This window comes from Microcebus murinus, chromosome 2, assembly GCF_040939455.1.
Source record: "Microcebus murinus isolate Inina chromosome 2, M.murinus_Inina_mat1.0, whole genome shotgun sequence".
Taxonomy (NCBI): Eukaryota; Metazoa; Chordata; class Mammalia; order Primates; family Cheirogaleidae; genus Microcebus; species Microcebus murinus.
The window spans coordinates 35,441,034-35,465,771 of NC_134105.1; the positions used below are offsets into that span (position 1 = coordinate 35,441,034).

The following is a 24,738-nucleotide window of genomic DNA, read 5'->3' on the forward strand; positions in this document are numbered from 1 at the left end:
TGGTGAGCAGTGCCCAGACAGGGCTCAAGGGGCTTTGTGTGTTCAGAAGTAGAAGAGGCCCCAGTCCTGGGGCGGGGCTGGGGACCAGCAGAAGTGGCATCCAAGACCAAGTCTACCTGAGAGAACTGCTCCTGGAGGTGGGGGTCTTCAGAGAGGGTGTCTCAGGCAGAGCAAAGGCTTAGGGCTGGGAAGTAAGAGAGGATGAGTGTGGACCACTTCGGGAGCTCAAGGGGCCCTTAAAGGAGGACGGAGGAGAGAGAATGGAGCAGTTTTCTTCACTCTGATGAACCAGTGTGATCTTTAGGACGCTGCCTGGAAGCACCGGGCCAGTAAAGGATCAGGCTTCTCCCCTTCCCTCCCTGAATCCCTGTCCACACCCTTCAGAGCGCCGAGAGCCATCAAAATGAGTGATGGAAGGCTAATCACAGCCACTTGGGTCTGAGGAGGGACCTTGTCTCTCTCTGAGGACCCTCCAGCAAGGACAAGTGCAGGACAAAAGCGGCGCCTCCTCCCCTCATTAGCATCACAGAGAAAGCCTGCCAGCCGCTCCCTGCCGCCCAGCAACTGGACCGGCCAGCGCAGCTTTGGCCCAGCCCCAACCCAGCAGATGTGGACCCTGAAGGGGCCCATGGCCAACATCCCCCCCACCCCTGACAAAAAAAAAAAAAAACAAACACCAGGCAACCACCGACTGTCCTGCCCACCGCGCCCCGCCCTCGGGCCTCTCCCGCTGTGGCCAGAAGCCGCTGTAGCCGCCCAAACGCCAAAGGGAGCGGAGCAGCACACAGCCCCTCAATGGCAACTGCCAGGGGCTTAGAGAGCGCAACTTCTACCTGTGGCCGCACTCACAGAGCAGAACCTTGGCATCATAGACCGGGACACACTGAGCATGTGGCAGATGTAGGCTGCTGCTCTGGACTGTGCCATTACCGAACAATAGACAGGAAGACTCCCAGGACTTGACTCCTGAGCCCACTTAGGCAGGTAGCACATCAGGCTCTGAAGCCCCAGGCGGTCCTGGGAGAGATTGGCAGGGGCTGGGGCTGGGAGCGCCTGTGTCTGTCTGGATCCCACCTATTCAGGGGTAATGGAGGGGGGCGTGAGACTGATGGGAAGCCCGATAGCCCATTGAACACGGTGGCTCCTGGGGGATTGCTGCAGAGAGGGGCGGAGAGCAGAGAGAGGCAGCCTGGACGGGCTGTGTGGGAACGGCCAGAGGGCAGAAGGCCCAGCACCCCCGCACACCCCCCCAGATCCTGCAGAGCCTGGGACACAGGAGCACCGTGGGTCCCAGGCTGCAGAGGGTAGGCTGGGAAGGGCTAAGGACCCTGGGCTCCCAGGGCTCAGCTGGCTGGGCTGTCACCAAGCATGGGGTGGGAAAGGGTTTTCCGACCTGGTCCCGTAGCTCCACTGGGTTTCAGAAAGGCAGGGGTCTTGGGGGACTTGGTCATGGGATGGCAAGGGGGTGGGCACCGGGCAGGGGCAGGTGATGTTATCTTCAGATCGCCATCTGCATAACTGAGACTGAGTCTCTCCTGACTTACTGTGTCTCCTCTGTATCAGAGCACTCATGAAACAACATATAGCCAAACCTCCCTGCCCCCCAGTATACGGGGGTGGGGCCCTCCTCTGATTTTGCCTCAGAGGAGTCCTGCCCTAATGGTCTGGGACTGTGTGGTGCTTATTGGTGATGATCATGGCAGTATTCAGGGGTTCACCTGCTATAGGGTAGGGGGACTGGCTCCCCAAACAGCCTGGGATGGAATTCCAGTTAGACTTTTCTCATAGCCACTTTACCTTGAGCAAATCACTTCACTTCTCTGACCTCAGTGTTCCTCATCTATAAAATGGGAGTAACTGTCCGCTGCACACTAGATTCTTAGGAGGGGTCAGTGGGACAACAGATGTGAAAGCACAGCTGTTTGCCATAGACTGCAGAACTCCGAGTGCACGCAACACTAAGTTAGGTGACTCGTACCCTCCTTCTGAGCTTCCCAGATCAGGATCTTGGGGCCCTTAGCCTCCCTCTACCACAACTTGCTCCTCGCAGAGGATTTGTGTAAAATCTCGTTACTCTGACACATCAGAGCCTTGAGGACACTCGTCCCTGGGGGACTGGCATTGTAACAGGACAGAAGCAGAGTGGTACATGCGTGGGTGGGTTGGGGAAGGGTTTTGGGAAAAGAAAGAGCTGAGTAAGCCAGGTTGCAGGGGGCTCTTCTGAGCTTCCTGCTTCCAATTCGCAGGGTCATAGAACCGTAGTCTCACTCTTCTCAGACATACTCTGCTCTCTGACTCTGTGGAAACAAGAAACCAACCCTCCCCGCCTCTTGCCACACAGGCTCCTTGTGTCCTGCTGTGAGTGGCCGTGGCCCTCCGTTCTCCCTGCCTCCACTCTGGCTCTTCCACACTGGCCACCCGCAGGGTCCCTAAAACACAGATCTGACCATCCTCCTACCTGCTCACAACCCACCGCACATGCCTTATCATCCAGCCAGGCTGCAGCTTCAAAGCACGTCCTGCTCTTTCCCGGGGCTGCACTTCTGTCCTTGCTATTCTTGTGGCCCACGATGTTGCTCCTCTCACACACCTGACCAATCCCTATTCATCCTTGGAGAACCAGCTGCTCCTAGAAACCTTGCATGACCCCTAGGTGAGTCACACTTTTTCCCTGGCTGGCCTCTGGGGCAGCACAGAATGCAAGACTGCAGCTGCCCGACTGGTCCATGTCCCCAGCGTGATGTCCTGCTCCACAAAGGAGATGATGAGTTTACAATGACTTAGTGGATCTGAGAGGCCGAAGCTGTGTTGTCCAGTATGTTAGCCTCTAGCCACATGTTGCCCTTTAAACTGCAATGAATTGAAATTCCACAAAGTTCATTTTGTCAAATGACAAAAATTCATTTACTCGGTTGCACTAGTCACACTTCCAGTGCTTAAGAGCCACGTGTGTATAGTGGCTACGACATTGGACAGGGCAGATAGCAGACGTTTCCATCATCACAGAAAGTTCTGCGGGATGGTGCTGGCCTAAGGCGGGGGATAGAGCACTGGGAGATCTAGGTTCCAGCTACAGCTTAGCTCCTGGTACATGCTGAGTTTGGACAAGCCCTTTGTCTCCCTGAGCCTCAGTTTCCTCATCTGTGCTGCCTATCCCACATGCTGTGCAAGGCCAAGCACAGAAAGTGCTTGACAAGGACATTCCATTGGTTCTGCAGCCCCACTGCTTTGGATCAGGCCTAGGTGGACCTTAGGAAGCAGCTGGGCCCCACTGACTGGAGACAAGAGATCCACCTGCCACCTGTAGGCTCCAGCAGCTACAGAAAATAGCTCACAGTCCAGAGCTCATCCAGGAGTCTCCAAGAAGGCAGGCCCTGCAGAGAGCATGGCAGAGTGTACCTCTCCATAGGTTAAACATGCCTGTGTAGGCCTGAAAATCTTGGCCTCATCCCTCCCAAACCCAGAGAGAGGCCCCCGGCAGGGCCGGGGGGGAGGAGGCAGTGCAGGGGCTGGTCCAAAGGGGAGGGAGGCATGGAGAGTAGAGTCAGAAACGCGCTATCAGCACTGCCCGTCCTCCCCACTTCCTTTCCTCGAACAGATCACATCCTGTTATTGTGTGGACAGAGAAGGCCAGGAGCTGGGGAGGGAGGCAGAGCTCAGACCAAGCCAGTGGGGAGAGGTGGACAGAGAAAGAAGGCGCCAGAAGGAATGTGACAGCAGCCCAGCCCTGCCTGACCCCAGGTGGCCTGGGCAGGAGTATGGGACCCTGGAGGGAGGACCAGCACCCCCGGCACAGCTTGCATCACCACTGAGAGAAGATGCTGGGGCTCAGGACAGAAAATGGCACCTCCTCCAGGAAGCCTTCCCCAGCCTCCTCCTCAGGTTCCTTTAATCCAGCAAACATTGACTTGGGGCCTCCACTGCCAGAGCTGGGTCTGCCCTGGGCACTGGGCCTCTCTCTCACACAGCACTCGTCCCCAGGGTTGTAATGCTCTGTGTCCATTCCCCACACCCTGCTTCCACCCAGCCTGTGAGCCCTTGTGGACAGGGACAGGCTGGGCCCTTGCTGGCTCCACGCATTGCTCAGCACGGGCCAGGCCAGAGTAATTCCTGCTGCTGTGAAGGTCTCCCGTTCCCACATCCTCCTCTTCCCTCTTTCTCTCTCTTCCGCCATTCCCAGATCAGCCTCTACCCCAATCTCATTTCCAGGAAGAGTAACGGCTGCTTTCTATAAAACACAAGCACTTTACATACATTATTTTGAAGTCCCATGACAGCCCTGTAAGATGGGTGTTAATATCTTCATTCAACAGATGAAGAAACTGAAGCTCTGAGAGGTAATGTGGTTTGCCCAAAGTCACACGGCTGATACAATAAAGTAGCAGTGCTGGAACTCAGACCCAGGTGCTTCTGACACCAAAGGCCAGACTCTTTCCATGTCTTTCCTGCACACTCCCACCTGTGCCCTGCCGCTCCCTTCTTGAATTGATACCACAGTGCCTGCCCTCACAGTCCACTGGTCCTGTCCCAAACCAGGCCTGCTGTTGGACAAGCTCTCCAGTGCCCACACTGACTGCTCGTGGTCCCGGCAGATTGCGGGGGCAGGCTGAGCTGCTGTCCCCCGCACCCCATAGCCCTCTAGACCTCATTTCCTCCTGCACACAAGGGAGAGATGCCCTGGGTGATCTTAGTGATTGCTGAGCCTCTGTTGCTGGACACTGTGCCCAGCACCATGGTCTGTGTCCATACAGGCTGGTCAGTGGCACTTGCTTGGCTCACATGGGCAAGAAGGGCCAGAAAGGGCGTGCTGGCTTTGGGGGAGCAGTTAGTTGTTTTGCAAACAAAGACGGGGGTTTGGGCAGGCGTGAGGAGGCCAGGCTGCCATGAGCAGAGCAGATAAACACTCCTGATCTTCATACCTCACCCCACCCAGGCCCAGTGTGATAGCCAGGCTGCGGCAGCCCAGCCCAGAAGAGCCCACAGCCCTCATCCCCCTCCCCCAGTAGCACAAGTGGCCCCAGAGCAGAGCTGTCCCTCTGCCCCCGACCAGCCCAGGGTGCTGGTTTCAGGCAGGTAGCAGTGGAGCCAGCATCTTCCTAGGAACGACCATGCCTCTCACTCGTCTCCACTCTTTCATTCCGTGCTGGCCTCAAAACTGAGCAGGAGTTTCTGCACAGGGAATGTCTTCATGCAGCAAGTGCTGGAATGGCCCGTACCAGGTCTATCAGAAGGCGCTGGAGGCAAAGAGATAAATCACTTGTGGCCTCGCTTGGAGGAGCCCCTGAGTCAGAGGACACAGACAAGTGCAGACAAGCAGACAAGTGCAGACAAGCAGACAAGTGCTAGACAGCACAGGGAAAAGGGCCACGGAAAAGGAAGGCCTGGGGGGCACCAAGGAGCCAGCTGACCCCGGAGAGTCAGGACAGTTTCCTGAATGTGGAAGGCAAGTTAACCGAATGAAAGGAGGGTAGGAACACAGGGCGGGGTAGGCTGCCCTGGGAAAAAGCAACAAAAGGTGTAAAAACTGGAAGGTCATTAAGAAAAGAATGTGGTCTGGGACAGAATGTGGTCTGAGACTGGACAGAGCGGCAGGGCCATCTCAGCTGAAGCCTCAGGACTCAGCCCCTTCCCTGCAGAGGGGCCCTGCAGTCCTGGGAGGTAAGGGACGGGTCCTGTCCTGCCAGTCACTATGAGACGTGCGGGCCTGGAAAGACTCTTTTCTTCTCTGGGCCTCAGTTTCCCTATTTGGAGATGTGGACATGAGCTCAGGTGCCCCCAAAGGCCAGGCCAGCTTGGACATTCTAAGGCCTCATGGTTTCTGTCTTGGTGGCCACAGAGTCAGTCCACGGGCTCTTCCTGACCTCTTGGTGTGGAATGCCTCATCCTCCCCTGGGTAAAAGCCCCCTAGAAACATGGCGCTCCCTCTTCCCTCCTTCAGTGTAGGACAGCCAGGCTGCTGTCTTTACCCCTCCCCTGACGCCATCCTCACCCAGGGCTTCGGTGACTCCATCCTGCTAAATCGAATCAACACTTTCCGGCCTTTTCTGGCTTGGCCGCTTGGCTGCACTGGACTTGGCTGAGCACGTCATCCCAAATGCCCTTTGCTTTAGTCTTAGAAACACCACACTCTCCGTTTTCCTCCGACCTCTCTGACTACCCTCAGTTTCTCTCTCTCAAGTCCTTCATCATGCTGTTCCTCCAGCCTGTGCGCACAGGCCAGGCCCTGGCCCAGGGCCCTGCCACCACCACCGCCACCAAGACCCACAGCCAGCTCACCCATGGCTAAATCTCCCCATCCTATCCACCTTGGTACCTCCTTGCCCTCAGCCAGGGAGAGGCACATTTGGGGTCTTCTCAAAACTGAGGAGCTTCCCTGTCCACCAGAGCATGGTCCCCAAGCCCTGTTCTGCCTTTGCCCTCCCAGCTATGGCTGGAGGCACCCTGAACATAGGGGCAGCCAAGTTAGAGCCTGGCAGGATGACCAAGGCTCACCCAAAAGGAGCCAGAGTTATCTGTGAGGTCCCTGAATTCCCCTCTTGGCACAGTTTTTTTTCCTTAATACCGGTCACTTTCTACTTTACTACACAATCAACATGTTTATTATAGTTTTGTGTGTCTGTAAGCTCACTGTCTCCCCTGCTAGACTGCAGCTCCACTAGAACAGGGAGCTTGGTTTTGTTCAATGCTGGATCCCCAGTAACTAGAACAATACCTGGCCCCTAGTAGGGACTCAACAAATATGTGTTAAATAGGGAAGGGAAAAGGGGAAGGGGAAGGGGAAGAGGAAGGGAAGGGAGGGAAGGGAAGGGAAAGGGAAGGAAAAAAAGAAAGGAAGGAAGGAAGACATGCTTTGTTGGAAGTGCCTGCCTGACCTACTGAAGTCCTCCAAATGGTTCACATGCAGTGGCCTTTCCCAGACACAGAGTCCCTGCCTCTGAACCACATTCCCATCCTGAGCCTCCAGGGAAACCATCCCAGGCAATGGGCACCTGCCTCAGGGCCTCCACTCTTGACTTCCAAAGCCTCTAGCCTCCATCCCCGAGCCTCCCGTCCCCAGGTGCCAGGCCTGTAGCTGCAGAAGCATGAATACCCACCAGCTAAAAGCATAGGTGCACGATGCTGAGGACAGAGGCCCCTTCTGTCAGGCCTGGCAGAGGGAAAAGAATGGAAACCCGGTGGGGGCAGCCTCTCTCCTCCCCACCAGTCCTGCCCTCAGGGTGGGGGCCGGATCCCACAGCTGAGCCCTGCTCCCCCACCTTCAGGGCAGACAGGTCCTTGCCATGCCTTTCCTTTCAATGTCCCAAGTCTGGGGCCCAGGGTACAAAATGCAAGCACAGAGTCCAGGCCCCTTTGTAAAACTTTTATTTAGAAATCTTCCCGATATAGCCTTATATATACACACACGTCATCACCACATGGGTTTTTTTGCTAAAGAGTCACACACCCACAGTGTTGGCCTCTGGGCTGTACAAAGGTCAAGGTACCTGGAGCGGTTACTCCTCTTCTGCAGAAAAATGCAGAGACCAACACAACTCATCACATACAGTACAACATTGACGGAAAGTGCTGGGCCCGCCCACAGAGACAGTGCGCTATGTACACGGGCAGGGGCAAGCCTTCGGCAGGGGTCGGCAGAGGGTCACGTACCATCGGAGTCACCAGTACGGCTAGACCCACTCCCGAAAGGCCAAAACAGCTGACTACAGATTCTATGCCCTTTGTTTTAATTTTGGAAAAGAATAAAAGTTGTACCATCTTGTCATTGAACACTAAAAATAAAAGAATATGAATTTTTCTTAAAAGATGTGATTCCCTCTAGTTCTTACATTCATCTTTGTTCTCCTCAAAAATTTTTGTTTTACCTTTACATTTTTCCCCTTTTGTACAGATACTATCCTTGGAATGTTGCATTTCTTCATGAGTGAGGAGGAGGCAGAGGAAGGAGAAGGGCGTGGGGTATGCATGGATCATGAAAACCAACATTCTGGATCTTCTTTAGTTCTTACAAAGACCTAGAAGCCTTGCCCTTCCCGCCCCAGGCCTGTTTGGGGTAGTTCATTACATTTTACACATTCTGCCTGTGTTCCCACCTCTCTTCCATTCTCATGCCTGTTCCCTTGCCTTGGAATGAGATGGAAATTAAGACAATCTGGAGAAATGAGGACATTCCAGATGATGCAGGCAAAAGTAGTCTGCCATGTAAACGACCCAAATGCTATGCAGTCAGGCAGACTGGCCCACTGCCTGGGTCCCAGACTAGGGTGGGGAATCCCACTGCTGGATTGATATTGAAGGGAACAGAGGTCTTTATGGTCTCAAAACACTTCTACTTTCATGCTCCCATTCAGTCTGCCCAACAGCATAGGAGACGGGCCAAGCCAGGGTATGCATGAGAAACTGACAGTGAGAGAGATACTTTATCCCAGTCATACTCCAAGTTTAAAACAAGAGGGAACCGGGAGCTTGACTTCTTTATAGAATGTGTAATCCATCTCATAAAAGCCATCCACACATCCACGCCACTTTTCATTCCCAAGTCAAGCTGATCCCCTGGGAAGCAAACACAGCCTTAGAGCCCAGAACAGTTGCTCCACCTTTAGACAGGACTCCTCACGGGATCTCCCAAGCATTGGAAAGGAATGCACCCTACATGATCTTTGGAGTCTGGGATGGTATAGAGAGTCAGAATGCTACAGGGGTTAACCGCCTTGCCCCCATGCCCAAGAACTGGCCCTGACAACTTAATAGGAAGGAGAAGGGAACAGGGGTCATTCCCTATCTGCATATGGCTGAACTCAAGGCCCCATCACGGTGAGTGACCGCCACTGGGCTGAAACTCAACTGTAAGTGGTGCTTTCTAGATAGCCACAGTGATGAGTTCCTGCATGAGAGGACAGGGCCATATGATGTCTTCCTTCTGAGCTCAAAGGCAGGGCCTGGTGGGAGAGAGCTGGGATGACTTAAGGGTACAATGACAGATATACAGGACTTCTGTGCAGTTTGTCCCATGGGCTTGGAATGCAGGTCACAGACAGGCCTAGCCTTAAGAAAACCATGTCCCGCCATCTGGATTGACACAGGAAATAAATGAGGGAACAATGATTCACTCTACAAAAGGATTCTTCACTTTACAAAAGGACTTGTGGTAGTTATTTCTTCAAAAGATGAATGATAAGGATTTGATTTACAAAAATGTCATGTACAGCTTTTGGAGGGGGGCACTCCTATTGCATTAAACCAACCTCCCAGGCACACCCTTGAGAACTGGAAGCTGCATAATCAAGGGGTGTGTAAGTTTCTGTTAAGCGAATGTGCATGTTTGGGTCTTGGCCAAGGCCTGGTCTCTGACTAGATTACCCCTGCCCTAGAAGTGGGGCTGGATCCTGGATCATATTGAGACCTAGAGATCCTACCAATAACAGAAGTCAAGCAAAAATCCCAATTGCAAAGAATTCATAGGACAGATTTTGTGCTCATTTCAGAACAGAGACCTGACCACTGGCACAGATGTCTTGCAGCAGGGAGATCCTTGCCAGCACCCAGGGGCATTCACAGGCAGGGCTGCAATCCATGACCAGCACCAACACACACCCACCACCATGAACAGCGATGTGTAGGAGTTGAAGCCCACATGCCCAAAATAGCTCCTGCTAATGTCACTCTAATATCATTTTCCTTTTCTCTGCCTTCACACAAAGCCCAACAGGGCACACTCAAGGCTGCAGACTCGTCCCCACAGCCACAGGATGAGGAAGGCAAGTCTCAATGGGGAGAAAGCAGAGCTTTGGTCCCCAGGGCAAGAAGAAAGGGCTACTGGGTTTTCTGACCCACTGGCCCAGCCAGTTAAGAGCAGGCTGTCCACTGGCCATCTTCTTCAACCAGACCCTGAAGAAGGCACCTCGAGGCTTGTGACTGCAGCAGCTGGCAAGCTGGATGGATCGACAGGGTCCTGGGTGAAGATGGGGCTCAGGAAATGGGCAGCTATTGGGTACCTATGTGTTTGGACAAAAGTGGCCACAGAGCCACCCAGCCAGCCTGGGAGGGGCCAAAGGCAAGGTGGAGGCTGTTGGATGCCTCAGGTGAGATTTGACAACCCCAGGTCTCAGCAAAGACAGGGCTCCCAAACTCCAGGTCAAAAGCAGTGACTCTCGAGCCTCTTACTTGGGAAGTATTAGGGACTGGGGGAAGGGGAAGACCGTGCCGTCTCCATAAAAAGTACCTACCACTTTGCTCCCTTTTTCTGTCCTCCCACTGAGACAGGGAACACAAAAGCCAGCCCCAGGGTCAGTAAAGGCTTCCCAAAGTTCAGACATCAAGGAAAGTTCACTAAGTCCATCGCCCTGCTTCAGAGCTGCCCAATTCTTAACCTCCCTGCCCCACAGCCCACCATCCCAGTGACCTAAGGGCATCCTCCTGGCTGATCCGGGTGGTCCAGGCCCATCACCGCGGGCCAGCTCCATCAGTGGCAGGCAGCATGGCCGGATGCAGGCTGCGGGCCGTGTGCTTGGGTGCTGGCTCCTCTGTGTAGCTGTCCGGGCTGGCTGCTCCGTCCAGGGAGCTGCCACAGCTGGAGTTAGGGGAAAGCACATCCTGCAGGAGGTCGTCTGGGGGCGCACCACCTCCTCCACCCCCTGCACCCCCGCCACCCCCCACCACAGGGTCCTTGCCAGGCTTGGCCCGCTGGCTGCCCTCCTCCTCCTGGTCATTGAGCAGCTTGGCCAGGAAGTTAATGTATTTCATGGCCAGGCGGAGGATCTCATTCTTGCTGAGCTTCTTGTCTGGGGGATGAGTGGGGATGAGCTTGCGGAGCTCAGCAAACGCCCCATTCACATTCTGCTGCCGCCACCGCTCCCGGCTGTTGGTAAAGATGCGCCGCACAACTTTGGTGTGGGGACCTGGAGGTTAGGAGAACAAGGGTTAGGAAAATGGGCTGGAGAGCCCCCAAACGAATCTCCACCCACTGGGAAACTTGGGAACCCAGAAATGTCTTCTTTACTTTTACTTACAAAACATGCATCCTTTAAAATCAAGTTCCTATGTTTCCTCCTCTTGGAGAACTTCCCTCAACCCCTGAGGACAGATCAGACCAACCACCATGGTCCAACAATCCCTGATCTCCTTCACTAGTGACTGTTACATTTCTGTGCTTGTCTCCCTCTCTGGGCTGTGAGATATTTGAGGACAGGGACCATCTGTCATTCACTCATTCACTTGTGCCAACAGGACTTATAGCAGTATTTAGGAAGACAGATTCTGGAGCCAGACTTTCTGGGTTCAATTCCTGACTATTTGACCATTTCTGACTAGCGACTCTGGGAAAGTTACACAAACACTCTGGAAGTGCCTTAGCTTCATTTATAAAATGGAAATAATACTATTAATCAAGTCATAAGATTGTCACATGGGTCTAATACCTAACACAGGCAAAGGACTTAAGGCAATACCTTCCTCAGCTTAAACAGTCAATAAATGTCAGCTATTATTATGCATTCATCAGTTTTTTTACTAACAACCAGGCAATGTGTCAGGCACTAAGGAATAATGACAAACGAAACAAACAGGGCCCCTGCCCTCATGGAGCTTACATTTACATGGGGAAGAGAGATGATGAACAAGTAGCAAACAAATAAAAACACAAACAAGGCTGAATGGTGATGGAGAGTAGCTGCTATGTTTACCTACAGAGTCTGGGGAAGGCCCTTCTGAGGAAGTGGCATTTATAAGGCAAAAGCTTAAGACTAAAGAAGAGCCAGGCAAGCCCAGGAAGGGAAGAGGAAGAAGAGTGGCCAAGCAGAGGGAGTGGCATGTGCACAGGCCAAAGCTAGAAGCCAGTCTGGCTGGAGTAGTGCACACACAATCAGAGTAGGCAGGTCCAGCCCCCCCGGGGCTCTGCAGTAAGGCGTGGGGATTTTATCCCAAGCGTGATGAGAAGCACAGAACGGGGGCTTAGTAAATGTTTGCTGACTGACCCATCGTGGTGGCAGGTGGGGGAATGGAGGGGAGAGCAGAGGCCAGAGCAGAAAGGCTCTCACCCCAAGAGTAGAGAAACCAGGCACAGCTATGGCCTGGGGCTCTAGGCAGACTCCCAAGGGCTCCCTCAGGGCTGCCTCCCCATGTCTACATAGTACTGATTATAGCTTGGTCCAGTAGTCACTAGCATTCCATGTACAAAAACTTAGGGAGCAGTGACAGACACCAGGACACATGTATTGAGCACTTACAGTATGCAAAGCGCTATGCCAAGTGTTCAAGCCTGATCTGGGATTCCCAAAGCCAAGAGAAGACAAGGAGGGCCCTGCCAGTGCTCCTGAGCTCCTGGACTGAGCAGACAGCTTCCTTCCCTAGCACCAAGGTACACACGCAGCCTCACACTGTCCTCAGGAAGCTCTGAGCACTGAAGGAACTGCCAGTCCTGGGATATCTATCTGCCCTCTTCCAGTAAGGAACCAGAACCTCAGAATGTGGAAACTTGGGTGGGTGAGAGGGAAGAGGAAGGGCTAAGACCTCCCCTAAGCCCCAATGCTCATTTTACAGCTAAGGAGACTGAGGCAAGGATGGAGGCAGACCTTGCCTCAGTGGTCAGGCTGCGACCCAGCACGCTGTGTCTACACTTACTGCCTGATCGCCTCTTTCTCTCTCCTACATGCACGTGCACACTCCCCCCCCTCATATGCTCCCGGGCAGGGTCACCCATGCCCTGCCCACACCACCTCTGAAACGGTCTTTCTGAACCCCAGCAGGCTCCAGCTCAGCTGACTCTTTGCCAAAGACCAAACCCAGGCTGGGAAACACAGTACACCTGCTGGGCAGTCCTACCCTGGGCTGCCTCAGAGGAAATAATTTGCTGTTCTTGGGCCACCAGGCCAGAGGGAGGGAGTCCCTCAGCTGTGACATAGGGGAGACCAGTCCCTGCACCGTGGCTTATGCTGGTGATCTTGAGGGAGCTCCTAGTTGGGGAGGAGTCACTATGACTGCTGTCACAGAGCTGGACTGACTCCAGAAAGGGAGGTGGGTGTTGGTGGTCAGAACTTATTCCAAAGCTTAAGACTAGTGCTATGAGAGTGGTACAGGACATGCTGTGTGACCTCAAGTAAGCTTCTTAACCTCTCTGAGCTCAATTTCCTCACCCATGAAATGCAAACAATAATGTTGATCTCACGGGCTTGTGGTGAGGATTAAATAAAACACAAGCACACGAAGTCCATGGCGCATAGTAGATGTCCAATAAATGGCAGCGATTATTGTCTTCACCTGCCCCCACCCCCATCCCCACCCCCTGAACCACAGCCAGAGGACTGCTCCGAGATGAGCAATGTGCCGGGCACTAGGAGTACCATCACAGAAACAGACAAAATCTCCACGTTAAGGAGGTTCCAGTCTCTGGTGAAGAGGGGACTACCGCCCCTGTAAATCTCATTGTTCTCTCTCAACAATCTGAGAGGAGGCTATTATTCTTCCCATTCACAACCTCGGAAACTGAGGCCCAGAAAAATACAGCAATAGGAAATCGCATCAAGCCCTGACTCTAGATCTTGCCTTAGTTCCACCCCTATGGACTCTTTCTGATTCAATCTCTAATTCCAAAGTCCCATGGACACATCCTGCATCCCCCCCCTTCACCTATAGTTCTGCCTTTTCCTCTCTGGCTGCTTCTCGGAGAACCATCCCTTCTTTGCACCTTCCTCCTTCCTGAGTCTGACCATCCTTCTGCCTCTCTGGCCCAGCACTGAGTAGGTGCTCAGTGTGATGGCTTCCCTACTACTCCTGCACTCCCTGCAAACACCCTCCACTCCCGTGCTCACCTCCTCCGCCTCTTGTGAAAAATGCCACTTCCCTGGAGAACTTAGGGCTGGTCCTGCTTACTTCCTGTTTGGTGCATCCCTCTGCCCTTGACTGGAGAACTCCTCTCTAATCTAGCAGCACTGCACCCCTGGCACCCTTCCCTCTCAGCCCCACACACCCGTGCCCCAGGCTGCTTGGGTCTTTTGAGGTCTCTTCTATTGTCTGGACTGCAGCGCCCCCTCTGGATGTCTCCAGAACATCACAGAGGGCTGGCTCCAGCTCCATACACACATCCCTCCTGCCAGTCGCTGGTGTGAGTCCCAGCCTGCCTCTGAGGCCTCAGGTGCCCTTCCTATGGGAGCCCCAGGCCGCAGCCTGGAAGAAGCCCTGGGAGCACCACAGATTTGCTTAAATCCCTCAGCTCTAAAGAGCCTGCTCTCCTGCCCCTGGTGGCGGGACGCTTCTACTACATCAGGTCAACCCTGGGAAGAGGCTGAGGGTCCTCCAAGTCTCCCACTCATCCAACCCCTCCTGCAAGTTTAGGGCCAAAGAATAATAATGTTGATCTCACGGGCAGTGCTGAGACCCTTGTGGGGCAATCCAGGGAGCAGGGTAGAATCTATGGTGTCAGGAAGGGAACTCCAGGTCTCAGCCCAAAATGCACAGCAAGGGACAAAGGGGGCCCCTCAGTGTAGGGGCCTGGGAGGAAACGCTTGAAAACACCACTCCAGTCAGGAAGCAGACTCTAAACTCCAAAGAGGAACTGGGAGGAGGTACAGGGAATCCCTGAGGATCAGGGCCTAGAGTCAGGGGGCACCATGTGATTCCGCCCTCCCCTGGAACCCCTGCCAAAGTGCAGAAACACAGCTTAGAGTGGGCACTGGAGCAGACTCTAAAGGTTGGGGCTAAGCACCACTATGTGTCCCTGTCCCATGTTCCCTCTTCCCAGGACTGTGAGTGTGGCCCTCTCAGATCCACCACTCAGACTTCACATAGTTCCAGCTCAGTTGCAGGGTGAAGGGCTTCGTCAGTTTGGGGTCCCAAGGTGACCTGCCCACACCTACGGAGTAGTCCCCAATGTTCCCTCCTGCAGAGGGCTCTAACCAGCATGAGGGGCAGATACAAAGGTAGGATGGGGAGACTCACCGTCAGTAATCTCCATCTCATAGGGGGAGGGTCTCCTCTTCACTCGGTTGTTGGCAGTGAACATAGGGAAGGCATCAGGCTCCCCAAAGAACCCACTGGGGGAAGGAACAGGCAGACCACAAGATCACACATTGGGTGGAGCAACAAAGAGATTCCTTAGGATTTTCCCTACATATCTTAAGCCACCCTGACCCCTGGAGGGCAACCCTGCTCCCTTCACATTTGCACCGGGTACACACACACACACACACACACACACACACACGGAATGCCCCTACCCTTTCCATCATGAAACAAGCAAAGGGAGGAGGAGCCACATATCCATGCTCCACACACACACACACACACACACACACACACACACACGGAATGCCCCTACCCTTTCCATCATGAAACAAGCAAAGGGAGGAGGAGCCACATATCCATGCTTCCCTACACACACACACACACACACACACACACAAACAGAAGCGAACATGTGGAGCAAACACAAAACGAACACACACACACACACACACCACAGACACACTCTCCTCCCCTGGAAACAAGCACACAATCCACACAGACACCTCCATCCCCAAATATGTACCCACACAGGCAGATGTGACCTTCATACCTGATGTGCAACTCCAGCACATTCTCCCCTCCCCCAGCCTCCCTCCTCCTTCCTCGTGTAGCCACGAGGGGCTGTGGACAGACAATGGACAGGACACCCTGACTCCCCACCACTGAATACCCCTGCCGCTCTGTCACCCCCACTCTGCACTCTCTATAGCTGTTTTTTCAGAGTCTCCCGCAGACTCACTGACTGTCCCACCCTCTCTATCCCTGCCTCATCTTCCTGTCCTCATTCCAACCCTGCACCTTTCTCCATGATCACTGTGGCCCCAGCAGGGAAACAGATGCCCTCACACCAAAGGGAGTACAGGCCAGGTGCAGGGACCACAGCTAGGGCCAGAGGGGCTGGGAGTGAAGGGACAGATTGGTCCTCAGGCCTGTGATCCAGCAGAGATTCAAAGAGGGGTGCCCACTGCCATCACCCCCAGATACTTATCTCTTGCCTGTCCACCTAGCATTGCAGGTTCCAGAAAAATTTCACACCCCTAGCAGCAAACATCCTCCTCTGCTCACAGAGGAGCACATTCAGACACACTCTTACCTGGTACCCACACTCGGGGGACTCCCTCCCATGGACCCACACCGCCATCACACAGCACACCGTGCTTCCACTCACAGCAGCCGCGAGCCTGCACTGCACCCCGCCCCCGTGCACCCCCGCCCCTGGGCTTCCAGACACCGAGCACCCCCAGCCACATACACTCTCCCACAGAGGCTCCTCTCTCTCTTGCGCGGCTGGCGGTGGGGGTCCGCAGCTTCTAGGCTCTTACGCCCCGGGTTTTAAAACGACCTCCTCTCTCCCTGCTCCACCCGCACAGCCCCGCAGGTAGGAGTGTAGCGGCCGTGGAAGAGCGCGAGGGGCGGTCGCCCTGCCCGCCCGCCCTCCCGCCCAGCCCCAGTCCGGTCCCCGTCCCTGACCTGCCGAGCGAGGCCAGCGGCTGGCTGAGGCTGTAGAGCAGCGCGCGGCCGGGGGCGGCGGGGGCCGCCAGCGCGGGCGGGCTCAGCTGCACCATGCGGCTGTCGCTGGGCAGCTCCGCGGGGGCCGAGGCGGGTGCGGGGGCCGGCGCGGGCCCGGGAGGTCTGCACAGCTCGGTGGTGGGCACCCGAAGGCGCGCTTCGGCCGCCGCCGCGTCGCGGCCCTTTAAGTCTCTGCCGGCGCCGCCCCCACCGGCGGGGCCGCCCCCCGGGCCGGCGCGCGAGCCCAGCTCGATGACTGGGGGCTCCGCTGGGGCCGCGCGGCTCGTCTCCTTGGCGACGCCGTTCAGCAGGACCAGGTGCGGGGGGGCCATGCGGGCCTCGGCCGCGTCCCGTCCCTCTAGCGGGGGGTCACTGCGAGCCGCCTCGCTCGGCGGCCGCTCCGTCATCCTGCGGGCAGACAGACAAGCGGTCGCCGGCTCTGACAATCGCCCCAGCCCACCGACACTGGGTGGGGCAAGGGGGTGAAGAGGAGAGAGAACTCAGGGACCGAGATAGTAGAAGAGGCCGACAAACTTAGCGCCACGTGGACACACACCCGCCCTCCCGGCCCGAAGGCCGGGCGGGGCTTGCGCGTGAGGGAAAGGGGGTCTCTGGGTTGGGAGAAGGGAGATGGGTGCCTGGGAGACACAGAGACTGAGGGCCAACAGGACAGAGATGGAGAAAGATGACAGAGGCATGGGGAGGGGGGAGGAATACAGCCAGCAAAAGAAAAACAAGGGATAAAAGGAGGAAGGAAATGTACAAAGAGGCGAGAAAGATTACCCCGTCCCCCTACTCGGAGCGGGAGAGAAGAGGAGGGGACAAATTCCCAGCGGGGTTCTTCCTGGTCGCCTTCGGTTTGGCCTGGGACTCTATCAGGCAGGAGTGCTTTTGGAACCTCCCTTCGCCTTTCTGCAACACCCACCCGCAGCCTACCGCCAGACACCTGCCCAGAAACCTGGTGGGGATGGAAGTAGGGAATTAGGGAATGGGTACCGAGACTGCAGTTCCCTCTGCCAGAGCTGGCAAAGAATGATCTGGAGGAAGCAGCTTCCCCCACACACATATTCACCCCTCTGGGGCGTGGGGGTGTCTGTCTGCACTAAGCAAATCTACTGTGGATTCTGTACCCTGCTGGAAACCCCAGCTACCTTTTACTTGCATTCAGTTCTGGAGATGAAAGGTCCACCAGGGAAAAATATGATCCTGGCCCTACCCCCTTGCACCTGGTTCTGTTCAGCTGGACACCAGGCAGGACTCAGAAGTGAGGGCAGGTCTGAAAGGGAGGCCTGGCTGAAGTGGTGTGGACCCCGGGCATTCAAAGGCCAGTGGGGCACAGGTTCCAGTGTAAGAGCAGGACAAGGTATTCTTCCCAGGTTGTAAAGGTCCTTCCAGCACCCGCCCCCTTTCCTGCCTCCTGCCTCCATGTTCTTCTTTGGAAAATAGGAGGAATACCTGCTTTGTGCACTTAAAAGAACTGTGCAAATATTCAAGTAAACATGATTATTTTTAACTAGGAGAATGGGTCAGTGAGAGGACTGCCTGGCCTAAAGTCGCCCAAAGCCGGCCTATTTCAGAGCCAGACCAGAACCCTCATCTCACTTTGACTGCTCTACCCACCCTTCCATGTGTATGCCACAAGCATACTGCAAGATGACTACAACTGCTCCCCTCCCCACAAGTGTGTTGGGTTCTTCCACCACCTGGCTTCATCCAGATGGAATCAAGCCCCAGCAAGAACCAAAAGAAAAAAACCAGGAGACTCTAGATCCAAAGTTTGGGGATGCTTGTGAGGTTTTAGTAGCTAATACAAAATAAATAAAAACACACAGCCAGGCATGGTGGTGCCGGTGTCTGTAGTTCCAGCTACTCCGGAGGCTGAGCCGGGATTATTGCTTGAGCCCAGGAGTTTGAGAAGACCAGCATGGGCAACATAGTGAGACCATGTCTCAAAAATAAATAAAAATAAATAAATGAAATAAAAAACAAAAACATAATCAACTCAACAGGCTTTATAAGTTGTTCAAAATAAGGCTTTTGCCCAGAATTATATAATTGGGGGCTGTTTTTGTTTTTTTAACAGTCTCACTGTTGCCTGGCTAGAGTGCAGTGGCAGCATCAGAGCTCACCACAATCTCAAATTGCTGGCCTCATTCGATCCTCCTGCCCCAGCCTCTTGAGTAGCTGGGACTATAGGCGCAGGACACGACCCCCAGCTAATTTTTCTATTTTTAGTAGAAATGGGTCTCACTCTTGCTCAGGCTGGTCTCCAGAGCTCAAGCGATCCTCCCACCTCGACCTCCCAGAGTGCTAGGATTACAAACTATACTTGGGGTATTTCAAAGCAGAAAATAATACACAATCCAATTTAGCAACAAGAAGAGTCCATCTAAATATTCATGGCAGCCATTGAGTTCCCATTATGCCCCTGCAACGCTCTCCACCAGACTCATTCTGGGAACAATCCCTCCCACCCCAAGGAAGATTGGACCTTCCGGAGCCTCCTCCGGAGCCCAGTTCAATTGCTCTGACACCGGAGCTGAGGGAGAATCCCGATTCAGACTGAGCGTCTGCTCTGGGTCTGCCAGTCCCCCAGCCCGGACCAGAAAAGACAAAATTCCCCAGGACCTGGTGTACACGAGCTGCAAAGGCCGTGTGGGTCCCTGACACTTCACTGGAAGCGAGTTTACGACTACAGCGGAGACAATAGGTTTGTAACCACAGAATGCGACCGCCAAGACACCGCGGCCACTGGAAATGCACCAGAAGCCTATCAGCCCAGTCCTTGCTCCCTGCAGCGTGAAATGCGCCAGAAATACACCAGCCCCTGGCGAAACGTGCAAGCCCCAGGGTGCTGGCTCCCTACCTCATTGTCCCGACACACCAGCGTGTGCCCGTGACCTGTGCTTCAGCTCCAGCTTCTAACCGAGTGACAATGTGCCCTGCAATTGCAGACTGAGCTTAAGCTCTGTTATGACACACTTATACCCTCTGATTAATTCCTCAGCTCCGCGCAATAGGAGCGGGTTCCCGAGGGGCAACGGGGAGTGAGTACATATTCCAGATGAATTGATCCTGGCCCCAAATGCCCTCACCAGACGCCTATAAATATCCATATCTCCAACTCTCCCTGTGAGAAAGGTATGATTGGCCCCCCCCAGGTCCACGTCCCCCCAGGCGGACGTCTCCCGGGCCCTCCCGGATCCCAGGAAAATCCGCCCGCTCTTCTGCTACCGGGATCACCCTGGCCGAGGCAGCCACCGGAAAACTCCGAATCGAGCACCGAACGTTGTCGCCAATTAAACGGCATCACTTGGCTTGGGTTAAGATTACAGAAAAGAAAGCCTGAGTGATTTCCATTTATTTGTTTTTATTTGGGGAGGATGGAAGAGAAGGGAGAAGGTTTCGCACTAAGTCGCAGGGCCCTAGAGTATTCGACCATGGCGACTCCTCTCTTTGTGCCGCGGAGACCTAGCTCGCAGCCCCTACCACCGAATCCTCGGCGCCAGTTGCCAGAGGGCCGGAGCGTTTCCCCGCGGCCTGACCGAGACAGGAGAGCCCGGAGCTCCGGCCGGGGTAAGCGAGGGGTCTCCAGCAGCTCCCTATCTCCGGCACAGAGAATTTCTTAGATGAAAACAGCCATCGCCTTAGACGCGGCCTCGGGTCCCTCCTACTGCACCCACACTCTCAAGACAACCTGGGGTAGCCCCAAGCTTGCACCAGAACCAAAACCGCAAGTGAACTGCACCCCCACCCCCACGGCTGCGGGCGCGGAAGGGTGTTCCAGCGCGGCCCCGCCCTAGGCCTCAGGCTCCGGGTCAGGGCCCACCGGCGGGGACTGCGCTAGCCAGCCAGGCTGCAGCCTTTTTCCTGCTCTAAATCCAGACATCGCCTGCACCACCCGGATATAGCCGCCCCAAAGTTACTGGCCTTATGAAACGTCCACAGAACCCAGACCGATGGGACAGGCCTGGAGGAGTAGATCCAGCCAGCAGGTTTTAGCCAGGGAGGAAAAAAGGAAAGGGCCCTGCTTCCAGGCCACAGAGGCCGCTAGCTGCAGTTCAGATTCCGAGCCCGAGCCCAGCGCTGCTCTCCCCTCCCCCAATCTGAGACTGGGCTGTCCTCGTCCTGAGCCTCCCCAAACCCGGGCCGGAACCCAAGGCCTTTCTGGACATTGTTTCCACCGACACCATCTCCCACTCCAAAAACTCACCTGGGGCATATTTAGAGATACCACCCCCTCTGAATAGGATCTCCACTCCTCCGCCTGAGCAGGGCGGAGGCCGATGTCGAGGCTGTGGACTGGGGTCTTTGCTCTCCCCCTCTCTCGCTGCGAGGCCGGCAGTTAGGCTGCGGTGTGGTCCTCCGCGGTCTGCCGCGCCCAGAGCGAGTTTCCAGGAAAGATGGGGGGTGGAGAGAAAGAGGGAGGGCGAGAGGGAGGGAGAGAGAGAAATGGGGGTCAATGGCTGGGAGTTACCTCATGTCCCCGGATAACCAGCCCAGGGAATAGCGAACAGTTTTCCGCCCCCAACATGCAGGTGTTTGCAGCCGCCCCACAACCCCCAATAAAAAGGAACCCTACACCTGACCAATCAGGAATAACTATTTAGTCCAACAACAACCACCCCTCCCGGCAGGCTGCCCAGAACATTTTCGAACCCTCCAACTGGGATCGATCTGGTTCAGTGTGGCCGAGTTTGTTTTCTAAGCACCGACGTGTCTACGCGGTCGGCTCAGTACCCCGGGCCAAGCTGGAGCTGCCGCCACATCGCGAAGGGTACTCCCGGGCTTGATGTGGCTGAGTGGGAGGATGTGTCGAAAAAGGCTACCCTGGTCGGTTTGGCAGAACTTTGGAGACTCCTATTCTCTCCACGACCCCCACCCACCTCCAGCTCAAAGTGAAACCGCAACCCAATTCCAAGGACTGTACTTTCCTATAGGATTGGGGTGGAGGGGTCGAATATGGTCTATTCAGGTCCCTTCTTTTCTTCCTACTGATTAAGAAAAGAAAAAAAAGAAAGGAAAGGGGGAGAAAGGAAAGAAAGAAAAGAAAGGAAAAGAAATTCCTCACCTTTACCACCACTACAAAACGATTTTCGATTTTTTTCAGGGGTTTAGACAGGCAGAGTAGGGGGAATTCTAATAATTTGTTGCAGCAATAAACAAGGCAAAAGGAAGAGAGGCTAAAAACAAACCCGATACTGCTTCCAAGGGTGTAGCCGATTTCGTTTGCTTTTATTTTTTCCCCAGTGGGTTTTGTTTAATTTGTTTTGCCTAAATCGTCCAGTTTATGATCACACATCGAAGTCTTCCTTCTATTCTAATCGTGAAGGCCTCCTTCTGTTTGCCGTAGCTTTGGTGGAAATATAGGAATAATTCTTCCCTGGGTTTCAATACAATGCAGAAGACTTTCTCCTCCTCTAATCCAAACGAAGGCGGGGAGAAAAAAAGGGAGAAAAAATCCACCCTTTGCAGGCGTTAGTTCGGGGATAACGTTCGTTTTATGACGGAGCCTCTGCGTCCGTCCCTCTCTCCATTTTCTCTGCCTACCCCAAACTCTGCAACTTGAAAAACAGCTGCGGGCGGGCCGCAGCGCTGCTTTGTTCTCCCTCCAAATAAGCTAAAAGGGACAATCTGCTGCGGTCTCGGACGATTATTTTAATTAAAATAGGGTATTAATGATGACGATTGTGATGGTGATGGTATTAACAAGCACACTAACTGGCAAAACGAAGTCCTCTCATCCCGAGCACGGACAGCAGTAACCCCTTCCCTCCACCGAGCCCGGGCTCCGCGGTGCTCGCCGTCGTGACGGTCCCGGACCCCCGCGGGGATGTCGCTCACCCGAGAGGGGCAGGAAAATGTTCCCCGGAGGGGATCCCGAGGGTCCCCACCCTAGGCGCGAGGCCTGGAGAATTGCCCATTGTCCTCTCCTGGCCTCTCCCCGGACCCTGGAGGCCGCACCCATGAAACTGACCAGAAATGGACGTGGCCGAAGTGTGGCGGGAACCGAAGCCCGGGGCTACCGGCGTGAAGGCTCGGGCCTCGGCGAGCGCTGCTCAGCTTCGCGCCTGGAACAGCCTCCCACTCGCCACCGATCCCCTCAAACAACCAAGGCACAAACTGGCCTTCGGACAGAGCAGCCGCCGGCCGGGCTCTGTCGGCCCATCCAAGCCGACGCTGGCTCCGGAATACATCATAATTTGGAATAAAATGTGCAATCCCGCTCCCCACCCCCCAAGCCGCCACCCCCACCAGAGCCTCGATCTCCCGCTCGCCCTCCCCCACTCCCGCCCCCAGCGATTTGCAAACGATCTCTAAAGGACGCGGCACACAGGCACCCAGCTCTGTGGGGACGCGACCACACATGGCCCAGCCCCAGCGATGGGAAGCGAATAAACACAACCCAACACGGCCAACCCAACACTGCCCCACAGGCCAACGTGGTCAGCCCCGCACACCGTCCAACATGACACAACAAAATCAGTCAACTGCAGTCTCCCCACGGACACACAACCAGCATCGTCAGGGTCACGCAGGCCCGACGTAGCAACGAAGCCACCCAACACAGTCGCAAAGGCCACACAACCCAACACACGGGACAGGAGAGGAGCCTGTTGACCGTCACAACGAAGACAGCGCAAAGGGTCTGGAAGGGCCCAGATCTACACACCCGCCCGCGCAGACACCACCACTCTAGACACACGACCCGCCGCCCAGAAGGCCACACTCGGGGACAGTCGGCTCTGCTCACAGCTCACACGAACGCACTCTCACAATGCCACCGCATGCACACAACCACGGAGAAGAAATGAAAACCAACCACCGCCTCGCGCGCTCCTGTATATTGCGTAAGGAAAAAGGGGAAGGAAGAGAGTCTCCAAGGCGGGAGGGGCGGCGGCAGCGAGGGCGGGGGCGTCGGGGGAAAGTGCTCCCGGGCCGAAAGGAACCGAGGGAAAAGGATCGAAGACCTCCTTTGCGGGCGTGCGGGAAAAGAGGGAGGAAATCGATGAGGAATTCCGTGGGGGGCCTCGGGGTGCTTTTCCTCTAGAACGGGCCGGGATGCTCACGTTTCTCCGCCGCGGGGGTCCGCGCGTGGCCATTTTGCGGCCGGGTCCTCGGCTGCGGAGCCCGGCCCCCCGCCGCCCGCGCCCCCGCCCCCGCCCCCGCCCGCGCCCCCCGCCCCCGCCCCTGCCCGCGCCCCCCGCCCGCGCCCCCCCGCCCCCGCCCGCGCCCCCCGCCCCGCGCCCCCCGCCCGCGCCCCCGCCCGCGCCCGCGCCCCCGCCCCTGCCCGCGCCCCCCGCCCCGCGCCCCCGCGCCCCCCGCCCCTGCCCGCGCCCCCCGCCCGCGCCCCCCCGCCCCCGCCCGCGCCCCGCGCCCCCGCGCCCCCCGCCCGCGCCCCCCCGCCCGCGCCCCGCGCCCCCGCGCCCCCCGCCCGCGCCCGCGCCCCCCGCCCGCCGCCCCCGCCCGCCCGGCCGGCCGCGCCCGCGCCGCGCTCTAATCCCGCTCACGTTCCCGGCCTCGTTAGCATGGGCCGCGGCGCGCCGGGGCCGTGTGCGCCGCCGAGATAAGGCGCTGCCGCGGGTCCGCCCGCCCCCGATAAGCGCCTCGGCCATTATGGGCCAAATGATTCATTTTAATTTGGCAATTTCACCGGAGGGAGCGGAGGCTGGTTGCGCGGCGCTGGGACCCGCTCCGGAATGCGCCGCGGAGAGAGACGGGCGCGCTGTCGAGGGCCCGGGAGATCCAGCCCCTTCTCTGACCCTGCGTCCTCTCAGGAACCCCAGCTCCCCACCACCTCCGTCCCTTGGCCTTCCAGACACCTTTCTTCAGCCATTCTCACCGCGACACTCTGTGCCCGCCCCTGAAGGCCACCAAGACACCAAAATCATTACCTCCCAACCCTTCTTTCTCCAGTGCCGAGACACCCAGATTTCACTGGGCAGTTCCCTTTATCCCAGAAAGCTCCCCAGCTCCTCCCTGGTCCTCTAAAATAGAGCCGATGAGTCAAACCCAAGGGGCCCTGTGGGGGCTACTGATGTCAAAAGAGAAATTAAAATGTCCATTCTGCTCGGTCCAGGCTGAGCCCAGAGCACGGGCACACTGCTCCACACATAACAGCTTTTTAAAACATTTTAATCTTGCTACTGAAGCACTATTCTAAGAGCTCTACAGATACTGACTCATTTACTCTTCATAAATGATCCTGATAAGTTGGTGCTATTATTATCCTCA

The 24,738-nt window shown here is 55.8% G+C and overlaps 1 protein-coding gene and 1 long non-coding RNA gene across 2 annotated transcripts; one reads left to right on the forward strand and one right to left on the reverse strand.

Annotated features, from left to right (window-relative positions):
* Positions 1-7,345: 7,345 nt before the first annotated feature.
* Positions 7,346-23,354, reverse strand: TAL1 (TAL bHLH transcription factor 1, erythroid differentiation factor). Its single transcript, XM_012776108.2, has 5 exons — positions 23,327-23,354; positions 20,717-20,875; positions 16,465-16,911; positions 14,929-15,023; positions 7,346-10,895 (listed from the first exon to the last, which is right to left on the reverse strand). Exons 3-5 carry the CDS (start codon positions 16,908-16,910, stop codon positions 10,441-10,443), a joined length of 996 nt encoding a protein of 331 aa, XP_012631562.1. The 5' UTR covers position 16,911; positions 20,717-20,875; positions 23,327-23,354; the 3' UTR covers positions 7,346-10,440.
* Positions 23,187-24,621, forward strand: LOC142864831 (uncharacterized). Its single transcript, XR_012915133.1, has 2 exons — positions 23,187-23,354; positions 24,163-24,621. It is a non-coding gene; the product is annotated as an uncharacterized LOC142864831 (long non-coding RNA).
* The last annotated feature ends 117 nt before the right edge of the window (positions 24,622-24,738 follow it).